Genomic DNA, 12,518 nt, shown 5'->3' on the forward strand with positions numbered 1-12,518 from the left:
ACAGAGCAAGTAATTCGAGATATTGTTCATTCGGGTCTAGTCAATACTGCGCTTGGCGCACAGCCACACATAGGCACCTACTGTAACATAACAATGGGCAAACTCCTCTGACATGGTCAGATGGAAATGAACGAGAAGATCCCCCGTGCAAATAGAGCAACAACTAATAGACAGTTGATGATAGTCAACATTGAAAACAGAATTCGGGACGGCTTCGCAGTTATTATACGTTCATGGTAGACATCTTTTTGAGTTTGTACATCGTCATCATCGTAATCATCATAAGTAGGTAAGAAGAGAAAAGAAAGAAATCAGGGGAAATGAGGGAGAAAGAAATTGAGGAATTCAGCAAACGGCTCCCTCCAAGTATGGCTCATTATTTTGAAGATATGGTTGGCTGTAGAAGCTCAATCTGGGCGTGAAAAAAAAAAAAAGAGAGAGAGAGAGAGAAAATCGTGACCTCGTAAATGGTATGATATGAACACAAACAGGACAAGGAAAAGACACGAAAAACATGGGGTCGGGTCACTAATGGAGCCTCTCCTTGACGTAAACCATGGCGGCATAGCCAGCGCAGCACTTGGTGCTCATCTCGTGGGAGCACCACGGGCACTTCACCGTCATGGATAATGCGCCAGTGAATCCCACATTGCCCCTTGGCCGAATGACGGCCTCCGGGTTGGCCATGGCTTCGTAGATGTTGCTGGGCATGTCGTGGTAGTACTTGCATCCGCAGCACTCCACAAACATCTTGGCAATTGGCTCGCCGCCAACGGGCGAACCCGCTGTGTGCCGTGGCCCCTTTGTTGGTGTCAGGTCCGTGGTGGGCGAAGGCTGGCTGCGAATCGATGCCGGCGGCGTTCCCTTAGGCACGAGGCGAGGCGATCCTAGCACCTGAGGAGGCGGAGCCAGGGGGGCTGCTTTCCGAGCCTCTTCAAGATAGGAGGCGGGCCACGGTGCGACGACGAGCTGAGTCTTGCTACTTGCTCTTTCGTCTCCGGGAAGCAAGGACTCCGCAGAGGGCACATGCTGCTTCGGTATCAATGCGTTTTCCACAGCCTTCAGGGGTTGATGCTTCAGCTTCGGCAGGAAGTCAGCTCGGGGGGCAGAGTCCACGGCTGATTGCGCCCGCTGGTGAGCAGCTTGTGGCCTGTCCGCAGTGGTGGTCTTGGTGGTTGCAACCTTGGGCGGGCTGCTTGAACCCGAGAAGCCCCCAATCTGGAGCAGCAGCGGTTGCTTGACTGGGCTTTGCGAGAGGTTCCTCGCTCGGTGCTGCTCTGTGCCTGCTCGGTTACCCTCAACATCTTGAGACAACGGAGGGACCCCCTTTTCGGATTGAGGCCGGGAGGTGTCGGGCGTACCAGGTGTTGACACCGAGTGGAAGTCATCCGAAGAATCATCGTCAGCCGATGTGTTTGGGACTGAATCGTCTGTGAGGCGGCGAACAGTAAAATCACTATCATCTCGAAGGGAGCTGTGAGATTTGCGAATCGGAGACAGCGAGACCTTCGTGTCAATGACTTGCATGACAGACGATTGGATGTCCTCCCATGTCGGAACCTCGATCGGGTCTGGCTTCTGATTTCTGGTGATGCGACCGGTCTCCCGAGAGGCAGGGCTTTGGAGAGGAGCGCCGCCGCTCTGTATTTCTGTTCCGCCTGACGTGTCATCTGCGGTCCTCTTCGGCTTGCCTGTTATCCGTTCGCCAATGCTAGTGGTAGAGTCTGAGCTGCTGGGTCGATGTGCTGGCGAACGTGAGCGAGACACAGATGATACTGAGCCATCTAAGCTGAGGAGGGAGTTTCGCTTCGAGCTTCGACGGGGTGGCGCGGGCGGCAGAGAACCGGACTCAGGGGTTGAGCTGTTGACATGACTTTTGTCTGCAGGGCTATTGCTCTTGATAGGACCATTACCTTCATGCTGCTGCAGCTGGGCAAGGTTGGCTTGAGACAGCTTCTCTCTAGGTGGCTTCAGTGCGGCAGTGGAACTGCTCGGTTGGTCATCGCCGGTTGAGATGCTGAGCTTAGGCTTGGCGGCCTGATTACTGCCGCCGACAGGTGTGCCCAACGGAGAGGGAGCAGTGGCCGTCAATGGTCGAATATCCAAAGTCGCCCCAATGCTCGCATTGTTGGCCCGTGGTGATGGCACTGCGGGTGACGATCTGCCTGCCTCGGCAGGAGCCGCAGGCTTGTTGGAACCCTCCTGCTGGGGGGCGGTCTTGGTTGGCTCAGCCGGGTCTTTCGGTTTCAGACCAACAAAGGCCCTCCACTTCTCCATTGTGCCAGTGTCCTGAGCCTCCATCTCGGCGCTTGATATCAGAGACCTTGTCTTCGCCGCTGTCGCCGGATGCCGAGTGATGGGAGGATAAGCTCGGCGCTGGGGTTCCGGGCTTGGGCGAGCAGCAGGTGCAGACCACTTCTGATTGTGAGCGTTGTTCGTCCGAAGGGCCGGGTGGATCTTGGACTCGTCCATGTTCTGAGGCTCCTCCGCGGCCTTTTGGTTGGCGGCATATCGTTGTATCTCCAGCTTAATGCCGCCGATGAAGCCCGTTTCAATTGGGCGAGCCGTATCGGAGGAAGCCCGCCGAGACTCGAAGGGTGCCCTAATCAGGGAGGTGAAGGAGCCGGATCGCCTGTGGTGCGGGCGAACGGGCGTGTCGTTGTTGCCGGGAGGCGCAAACTCCAGGGCACTCGACGGCCTCTGCCTGCCTCTGGATGATGATGCTGCCGCCTCGACGGTTATGCGATTCGCCTGCTCAATGGCCTGTGACGACGCAGGAGGAGGTTGCTTGCTCAAGCGCTTCTTCTTAATCAACGCATTCTTAAACGTGGATTCCTCCTTTTCGCGCTTCGACGCCTTTGCCTGCTGCTCTTTCTTTCGTAACTCCTTCTCGGCCTGCTCCTTCTTGAGCTGTTCCTTCTTCTGCTCCTCCTTTCTCTGCTGTTCTCTTTTAAGCTGTTCCTTCTTCAGCTCCTCCTTCTTCTGTTGCTCCTTTTTCAACTGCTCCTTTTTCAGCTGTTCTCTGCGCTCCTGCTCCTTTCTCTCTTCTTCCCTCTTCAATTGTTCCTTCTTGAGCTGCTCTTTCTTCTGCTCCTTTTTGGACTCCTTCTTCTCGCTCTTCTTGCGACGGCCATATGCCTCCCAGCTCGGAGACTGGCAAATGGATCGCCGCTCCTCTTCATCGATGCTGAGCGGAACGTCGAAAGAGACAGCCTTGAGGGCGGGCTTGTCCACCGCTGGCGATTGATGCACCACCACGGCACCCCTCTGGGCGCCATTGTTGGAATCGGGCGCGGTATCCAGTTTGAGCATGGGCGAGCTGATGTTGATGGTCAGCGGCACGATATGGGTGTCTGGCCTTGTCTCCCGAGCTTTAGAGCCGGTGGCGCCCACGGCAGCATCCTTCAGGGGGGGTGGCTCGAGACGGTGAGCTTGAACTGCAGGGCGATTGGCCGATGACAATGGTGGCTTGGAGACAACGGCAGTTAGGGAGCCCGAGTTGGCCGACAATGCATTCGCTTGCGAGGCCGAGGCCTGGAGTCGCTCAAGCTGGATTCGGGCGAAGAAAGGAGGCGCGTTAGCTTTCTCGAGGGCATATAAGTTCGCCGGCTAGCCCAGAGGTGCTTACCATGTAGCGGCGCTCGAGCTCCAGCATGCGCTGCAAGCTGTTTGAGCGAGCGGGTCGAGTCCTGTGGTTGGACATGATTGCGAGGCCTGCGAGTTGGGCGTGATGGCCAGATACCGGCTGCCCGACGGACCAGCGATCGAGCGGACGGGATGCGCTGTAGAAATAGACGGGCAGCAACAGCGAGGAGAGCTGGCAAGGAAGCACAAGGGGGAGAGGCGTCGTCAGTGGCTACGATGTGGCTGGTAAGACGATGAGCCGGCGCACGGCTGCGAACATGCGCCTCTTGCTGAGGTTCGAAGAAGCGCGGCCAGCTCTCATGAGCACACGGTGTAATATCAGGAGCGGAATTGCGACGGCGTGGGACGATTTCGGCCTCGAGCTCGGAGCTCACCCAGCTTTGGTTTGAAACGAGCGACGACGGAAGGCCGGGAGAAGAATGAGGAAGAAGAGAGAGAAAAAAAAAATCACCCAACGAGGGCCAAGTGCACGAGCAGCAGCACGGCAGAAGAGCGAGCGGCTGGGCGTTGGCCGTTGCACGACCTTGTCTGCACGTGGGGGGGCGGGCAAAAGCAGCGACAACTGGAGGTTTCTTGGGTGCCTTGAACAAAGCGAGGCGATGAATGACAATTGCTGGGCACCAAGCACCAAGCACCAAGCACTGGGCAAGGCCATGCAATGACAGTTCGAGTCGACGCGGGTCGGGAGCAAGCGGATGGATGGACGGCGGCGCCAGAGGAACGAGGCCGAGGATTTTAGTGTCCGCAATACGAGCTGGGGAAGCAAGGTTTGGCGCAAGTTGGTGGTGTGCAACCGCCGAGACAGAATGGCGACGAGGTGGTCCAATGAGCCGCGCCGGCGGGCCCCTGGAGCGCACCAGCTGAACAGGAGAAGGGGACGGACCCAGTATCTACTGTACATATTATCGACTCGATTTGAGAGACTGACTGAGGCGAAGAGTCGAAGAAGCCGTACCGGCGGTAGTTAGGTACAGTAATATCTGCCAGGTTACTACGAGTTGTGACTGGTATTACACATCGATACGATACGATGCGGCGGTCTTACGACAATGCTCCTCCGCCGTGCACCAGTGGACGAGAGATGCCCGCAGCTGGTCCCTGGCCCTCGCTCACCGTCGACGGTGCGACCTTGCAGGCTGTGCTAACGGAGTCTGGCGTAGGCAGGACGCTGAACCCACATGCAACGGCGATTGATGTTGATGGATGATTCCAGCTTTCTGGGGAACAGGCGGACAGACGGAGCCGGAAGCATCCAAATGTGAGGTTTTAAGGGCACGCAGCCAGCCGAAGCGACGAGTTGTCGTCGGGCCGCAGGAGACGCGATAATATCCGAGCAGCCATATCACCGGTCGAGTCTGGTTGATTGCCTGATTGATGATTGATGGCTTCGTGATGGAACAGCCATCTCAGATCGATCTCAATGGGGACGTGCATGTACATACATACAGACAGTACCTACGATGCGGTGGAAGATGGAGGCCAACCTGAACCTGGCACCCAGCACGCTCTTTGACCAAGACCTTCTACGAGTAGCGCGCCTGTCGCCGTCATGGCTCAAGCTTGATGCTCTCCTCCAAAAGCTGCTGCTGACCCTCTTCCAGCTCCCCATCCTCATCCGCTCCGAACAAGTCAACAATGGACCCTCAGCCCTCCACTCGACCCGTTGTCTGAATACGAACCCGCTAAGACAACGCCCACAAGCCACCATCAATCACCCCCCCTGCTAGCCTTGCCTTTTGGCGGCTTTTTCCCTTTCTTCCAGCACCAAAAAGAGCATCTCGCTGCTGGGGTCCGATCGCCGACATGGATCGCGCCTTTTTGGCCCGCCGGCCGCTGTCTACTAGGTATATACCTACTAGCTGCCACTAGTAGCTGCGCCAACAAACACGTTACATAGGAGGTGGTCGTTCCACCGTGCTCGCTTTTGCCCTGACCACTGCCACGTTATTCACACCAAAGAGCCGGTGCTTTGGACTGTGAATAAAAATAGGAACAAAATCTGGGGCCACCTTTGACGCCAATTTGCCTCCAGCTCTTGATTCTTTGACTTCATTCCATTGACCCCGTCCTTGAACGAGTCTGATGCAGGGTAGGTCAACCTGATTTTCAAGATGCAGCCAACATGCATATGAACTCGAGCTACCTGATCTCTACTTTCCATTTCCTATAGCTCATGAAACATGGTTATTATGTCTTGATGAAGAGAGGCTTGGGGAGACATGAATTGGGAACGTGTGAGAAAGGGGCGATATCATCTCATACAGTATAAGTCATACGAGGAAAGGCTGACAGCTACTACCATAGTGGCAATGTTCAGCTGCCGCAGATCCGTCTGTTTGCTGCAGATAACTTTACTTTTAGCTTCAATCTTTCGACGTGTGGCTGTCCATCGAAGCTAAGGTAATGTAGCTGATGCAAGAAGCCGTGCGGACAATCGAAGCCACCACCGGCTTTGATGGTGGGATAGAAGCCAGTATCAAGTCCTGCTGATGGTGACACCTTAACATGAACTTGAAGCTCACAGTGAACAACTAGTACCGATATCCGCCACCTCGGTGCTGTTTTCCATTGATGCGAACGGATCTGACCTTCTTTACTGCCTAGCAAGAGAACTAAGAATAGCAAAGGGAAAGCCATTTGGACATTTACTTCTGTCGCCATTTCAATGGTCTGGTTATATATAGTCTTGCTCGCGTGACATCTGGGACTCCGATACGAGCCATATTGCGCTGCATAAGCGTAAGCATAAGATGAAGATCAAGCCATATTCGACGACAGCTTCATCGTCGAGGTGGAGAAACCCAGCCTTCTGGATTCGCATGTCATTTCTGACATCGCTGGTCCATCGCAGATCCCGGGACGGCTGCCCGACGAAAGTTGGACGTCGCCGAGTACCGACAGGCGCTTTTGGGCCGGGGTCGAACATGGGGAAGATGCGAACGCTGAGGCCGAGATGATGTGCACTGAACACCTGCTTCACATGACTAGTAGTTTTGCCTTGGGGTTGTGCTGCTCGACTTGAGCTGCTATCCATGCGTAGCAACCTTGGTAGTCTGTTGACGTTGGCTTGCACGTAGATGAAGTAAATGGGCCATCCTGTGTTCTGCCAAGGAATTCCAAAGGACTGCGCGGAAAGATGTCGAAGCCAGCTTGGATGATCTTATGCATCTCTAAGAGGGTGATCTGAATGCGATCATAGACATAGTACCCTAGGTCGGTCACTGAAAGTGATCAACGACGACAGACTTCTCTTGCACTTCTCCGTACCTTATGCAGGGAGGCTTGACTAGCCCGCCGGAAGGGCCCTTACAGCCAACCACACACTGCCATGTATTGAAACAGTGCACACTTATCACCGCACAGCTTATGTGTGTCTCGGGGATTGCGACTTCACTTTGCTGAAGTTGTGACACAGAGGGGCAACTGAGGGGTTCCTTGCCGTGGTAGAGTCGACGAAGGTAGGGGAATACCTCACCAACTGGGACGTCTGGACAGGCCAGGCAGCACTACGAAAGGTCGTTGCTGACTTTTAGTCGATTGGTTTGTTGAACATCTTGTAGCTCTGTCATAGCTCTCGGGGCCCTCATCGAATTCTTGAACTGTATTATGGCTGATCCTCTACGCATAAGTACTATTGGGACGGTGAAGCCGTTCTTCTGATATGTTCTGAATCGCCCTCGAAGAACCATTGGATGAAATCATCGCGCGTCATTCATATGTAGATATATGCCTCTATCTTGATATCCAAAAAACCGTCCCACTCTTGGCTTGCGGCATACTTGTAAGGCTATGATAAAAAGTTAATAATACAGACGTTAATCATTAGTCGTAATGTACACTCGTCGTAGTCGTACAGGGTCTATCACCATGCTCTTGTCTGCTTCAGCGAACCAGCAGGTCTGAAAGAACGCCGACTTCATCGAACCTGTTTCATGTGCGCCTCGACTGCCTCATGCGTAGGACATATGTGAGTCCAGATCTCCTCCTGCTCCCCAAAGTCGTACAACCCATGAGTCAGCTCGACGGCTTCGCGGCCAGCGCAGATGATAAGCCGCCAAGTCCGGCGAAGCCAAGCTTTGAACCTGACCGAGAGCTCGTTGGGTATCTTGAGGCGCACGGCGACCCATTTGGGATCGGGTGCGTGGTCTGTTCGGAGGACTTCTGTGGGGTCGGACGGTGGCTCTGCGGATTTGAGGAGCTGCTCGTCTGCCCACATGTTGTACTTTGTCTGTTCTGGAGGCAATATGATCTTGAGAAACTCCAATGACGCCGTGACTGTCAGGGAAATTGCGCGTGTCGGGTTGACCATGGACTTCATGAAGATTGACATCCATTGAGGATAGAGAATGGCGAGATCAGTCATGGCCAGGTGAGTTGACCCGACTATGGTGAGCATCCAGCATAATGCGCCGGATTCACGGGCTTCATTGCTAAATTCGACGACTTTATCAAAGTTGTCCTTCCAGTGCATGAACGCTTCAGACGAGATCGAGATAAGGGGCTTGGTGACCCTCTCTTTTCTCGTCTCTCCTGCAGGTGGCGTTGCTTGGCCCCAGGCATCGAGTATGACACCCTGGCCCAGCCATTCTAGCGAATCATCTCGGCAGGTTTGGACCGTGGTTGCACCTCCAAAAGAGTGTCCCATCATGGTGACATTGTTGAGAAACATGCTGTCTTTCCAATCGTCCCAATTGATGCCTCTGAGGCCTATCGAGCTGGATCCCACGTTGCCCTTTTTTCGGAGGTTCATTGCGGCGACGTCGTCTCCATGGCCCGAGTTGATCAGATCGAGAATGTAATAGGCTTCTTTGATCTCTCCCTGCCGTAGTACAATTTGTGCTGACCGTAATGTGTGGTCAACGCCTCTGCTGTTGTGAGGGCGGGTGTCCTGCGCATTGTCTTTGGGAAGGATGTAGTCGACGACATAATATGGGTTCAGTCCATCTTGCCTTCGACGTTGCACCTTTTTATCCTTGCCGTCTTTCTCATCGCCATCGTTATTTGTGTGTATCTCGGCGGTTGATAATTCAATGGCCGCGGCCTCAACGTTGCCCGGAAGACTGACATAGGTCCTCGCGCCGCTGCCATCGCGATGCTCTATCGCCACCACGACGAATCCGAAGCTTGCGAGCTCGCCACAGATGGAGCTGTAGCAGAGCCGTGAGCCGCCAAGTCCGTGGCTGAAGATGATGACGGGGAATTTCGGCCGGCTCGTAGGATCTTGCTCCTCTTCTCTCGCCTTTTGCCCGGTTGGACCGGAGTCTTTGCACATTTCCTCCGGCCAGTGGGCAGCCAATTTGGCGTTTCTGAAGGCAGGCAGCTTTGTGAAGAGGGAGGTGCAGGCAAGATATGCGGTGACGGGAAGTGCTGGAATGTTGAGGTATTTGGCGTAGCCTTTAGCAGTTGCTACTCGTGGCCGCGGCATCCAGTCGACGCGATGTGCACCGGGGGAGGCCTGCAGGTCACAGGGATAGTATATTCCCATCAGGATGGTGTCTAGTCGAAGCACCGGCTTTCCGCATCTTCGAAGGTTGGAGACTGGCCGGGGCTCGCGAACTGGCACTTCTATATCCATGTATCCGACATTGTAGGGTCCATTGTAGTGCGGCAGGCGATGCAGGAAGAGCTCTCGAAATGTCTTTCGTGGTTTGACGGCTGCCCTGCGGAGAGGCTTTGTGTTTGCTTCTGAAGATGGGGATGGAGAGGGAGATGTCGCCATTGTGTGGGATGTATGAGCATGATGGCACCTGAGGTGGTGTCTGGCGACGGTCAATAATAATGCTAGAATGCTAGTATATAAGTAAACAAAGCTCCCAGGACCAGTACAGAGTTTGAATGCCGTCCAAGTGACTTTTTGTTTCAATTACTTGAGTTGTGACGTCAAGACCACCCCAAGATTGAAGCAGGCTTCCTTGCGGGTCTAGGTAGATGTGTTGCACATCGTCACTGCAATCACATGCGTAAGACGAGCGGACGTGGGTGCTGGCAACGGATATGGCAAGATACTGGAACAATCGCCCGATTATAGTACAATTTACTGGGCTTAATCTACTATTCGGCATTTTACTATGTACTTTGGCAAACTGGAGCTTTTCCATACCTACGCAGCTTAAAATCAGGAGATGTTCTTCGAAAAGTCTCTTTTTACTTTGTCAGGTTCTTTGTCAGTCACGAACCTTAAGGTACATACAGTCTCTTGGCGAACCTTCTCAAGGGCCCGTGCATCCCAAGATATGAGCACCTACCATTGCAACTACATCGTCACCAGAATCGCACCTCGGCGTTCACATAAGGCAAGTATAGAAATGCAACATCTCAAGGGTTCAAGAGTGAATGACATTCTTGAAACTTCCACTTTACACGAACGGAAACTATGACGACATATCATCGAGAGCCAGATCGAATCGAACGTGGTACCGTTGAGCCGGAAGTGGAACCCAGCAATAAGCCAATCAGATGTCTCAAATGGATATGCCGGGAAATATGGGCTCCGCTGACTCACTCGCCGCAAACCAGCAGAGGCAAACTCGGAGCCTAGGATTATCCGGCAGGGCAGTCCCCGCTCACGTGACGGATTCCTCTTGCCCACAATCATTTGGCGAAATCCCCCAAAAATCTCACCGCGCCACTGCAGATTCAGCGTCCACACATCATCGCCAAATCAATCTATCACCATGGGTAAAGTTCACGGATCTCTTGCCCGTGCCGGTACGTCCAAGCCATCATCAAATGTTTCGCTCTCATCTGCGGATATACTGACTTTTATGTTTGACAGGCAAGGTCAAGTCTCAGACCCCCAAAGTACGCCGAACCGAACTCGCTTTCCTCCCCCCTCCGCTGCCGATTCCAGAATATTGACCATTTTCAACTTTACAGGTCGAGCCCCAGGAGAAGCCCAAGACCCCCAAGGGTCGTGCTCTCAAGCGTCACAAGTACATCCGACGATTCGTTAACGTCACCCTGACCGGTGGCAAGCGGAAGGTGAGAACATTCGGAACAGGCTGCGCGCTCTGGGCTCCGGTTGCTGACGACGGCGATAGATGAACCCCAACCCCGGCTCATAAGCGATCTCGATGACGGCTAGGGAGAGGAGGATTTAAGGGTTGACAACGGGGCCGTTCTCCGATGGTTGCTTAATTTCAGCAGTAGGGAAATGGAATGAGTCGGGTCGATTGGCAGGCTGAGCATCATCCACAATTTGAGAGATGCGAAGAAGCGCGACGACTCTGCTCGGCGTCTGGTGTCGTTTGTCAATATAACGAAGATTCGTCCGCGAGTTCAAGTTCCGTTGAATGGTGTCTGTGATATTTCGATGGGATCAAAGTCACGATTGTTTCGGAGTCAAAGGAATCAACTTTGCGTCTACTCTGGGTCTGTTTGTGGGCTGCTTCTCGGCTTCGTCGGTCTCATCAAGTCGACGGCGCTGCTCCTGTCCATTTTCCCATCCGAGTGCCTACCATTTCAATCCAGCACGAGGGAGGGTATTCCTCTGCCCATACATACCAACCACATTGAATACATCGAACATGTCTCTGAGAGCCACTCTGTAAAGAACAAAAGTAGTTCAAACCATGATAGTTGAATACTAGTCTAACAGGTCGATAAAATGCACGACAGTTCAACGACCATGCTGCCGGCGCGCTGATCTTGGAAGAAACCTTTCGTAGAAATCTCATAGTCACGTGACCAGCATGGACAACAACCAAGTCGTAACTTCTCTGCCCCGCGATACGGTGCAGTGCTACAAAGCTTCAGCCTCAGCATCGTTCCAGCAGATTCGAACCCTCGCAAACACCACCCATTGCCCAAGATGGCCGACGTAGATATGGAAGTCGACGACGTCGCGCCGTCATCGACGCGAAACGAGTCCGAGATGCTCACACATACCAAGGCGACAGCCGTCCGGTCAATCGAGGGGTGGATCATCATCGTCACGAACGTCCACGAGGAAGCCGATGAGGAAGCCTTGCAGGACAAGTTCGGCGACTACGGAGAGATCAAGAACCTTCACCTGAACCTCGATAGACGCAGCGGTTACGTCAAGGTATGAAGCTGTGCCGGAAATACTTGAGCATGCAAACACAGCGCTTATTTCTTCCTGTCTAGGGATACGCCTTGATCGAGTACGCGACATTAGAAGAGGCGCGCGCCGCGATCGATGGAGCACACAACACAAAACTGCTAGATCAGACGATTCAAGTCGACTTCGCCTTTGTCAGACCTCCCCCGGGCAAGGGCAGGCAAGGAGGAGGCCGAGCTGGCGGTCGGAGGGGACGCAGCCGAAGCAGAAGTCCCGATGCCAAGGGCGACGAGGCATGAAGCGTCTCAGAAGCATCACGGGTATAGCAAGTGTGTGCGGCCGATGTGATGGCCCGCGGCCATGGCACGTCGGCATGTGTAATTTAAAACAGCGAGGTAGGATTCTCTCAGAAGGCGAAAATATCGGCTTGTCTGTGGCTGACTGGTGTTCTTAGGATCCCGGAATCAAGCGAGAGAGGAGTTGGATCTCATTGTCATCATCAATAAACAACGAGAACTTTTCAGTGTCCGCTAGACAAGGCTGATAAGGGCCTTGCCGGGTTGTGACTATAGCCTGTTCGGAGATTATGAAAACGCACAATCATATGGAGCGCCGCTGGCGTTCGCGATTGGAGTTGGAACAGCAGCTGTATGGTATGGCTCTCGAATAGTCGACATCAAGAGCCCATTTTCCTAGCATTGGATGGCTTTCTGAAGGGATAGAGTTTGCTACAATTGGCATTGGGTTTACTCGATGGCAATTCTGGATGCCTCAAAAAGTGGCATCAACTGGCCAGTACATATTTTCATCTTGAGCTTCATACGGTAGCAATGGATACCTTGTCGCGATGTGG

General features: G+C 53.6%; 4 protein-coding genes across 4 annotated transcripts; 2 read left to right on the plus strand and 2 right to left on the minus strand.

Moving 5' to 3' along the window:
• Positions 1 to 315: 315 nt before the first annotated feature.
• Positions 316 to 3,703, minus strand: TRIREDRAFT_123571 (uncharacterized protein; the record flags this gene model as incomplete). The annotated part of the gene is made up of 2 exons (XM_006968488.1): positions 316 to 3,585; positions 3,629 to 3,703. The coding sequence occupies 2 exons, from the start codon at positions 3,701 to 3,703 to the stop codon at positions 529 to 531; spliced, it is 3,132 nt and encodes a 1,043-aa protein (XP_006968550.1). The 3' UTR covers positions 316 to 528.
• Positions 3,704 to 7,343: 3,640 nt separating this feature from the next.
• Positions 7,344 to 9,364, minus strand: TRIREDRAFT_123572 (uncharacterized protein; the record flags this gene model as incomplete). The annotated part of the gene is made up of 2 exons (XM_006968489.1): positions 7,344 to 7,432; positions 7,571 to 9,364. 2 exons carry the CDS (start codon positions 9,362 to 9,364, stop codon positions 7,358 to 7,360), a joined length of 1,869 nt encoding a protein of 622 aa, XP_006968551.1. The 3' UTR covers positions 7,344 to 7,357.
• A 955-nt stretch (positions 9,365 to 10,319) lies between these two features.
• rps30 (ribosomal protein S30) lies at positions 10,320 to 10,709 on the plus strand (the record flags this gene model as incomplete). Its single annotated transcript, XM_006968433.1, has 4 exons — positions 10,320 to 10,353; positions 10,421 to 10,446; positions 10,522 to 10,626; positions 10,686 to 10,709. 4 exons carry the CDS (start codon positions 10,320 to 10,322, stop codon positions 10,707 to 10,709), a joined length of 189 nt encoding a protein of 62 aa, XP_006968495.1.
• An 839-nt stretch (positions 10,710 to 11,548) lies between these two features.
• Positions 11,549 to 11,874, plus strand: TRIREDRAFT_43268 (uncharacterized protein; the record flags this gene model as incomplete). Its single annotated transcript, XM_006968371.1, has 2 exons — positions 11,549 to 11,689; positions 11,752 to 11,874. Coding segments are annotated over 2 exons (264 nt in total), but the record flags the coding sequence as incomplete, so codon positions are not given.
• Positions 11,875 to 12,518: the final 644 nt, after the last annotated feature.

The sequence above is a fragment of the Trichoderma reesei genome (assembly GCF_000167675.1).
Source record: "Trichoderma reesei QM6a unplaced genomic scaffold TRIREscaffold_23, whole genome shotgun sequence".
In the NCBI taxonomy this organism is placed as follows: Eukaryota; Fungi; Ascomycota; class Sordariomycetes; order Hypocreales; family Hypocreaceae; genus Trichoderma; species Trichoderma reesei.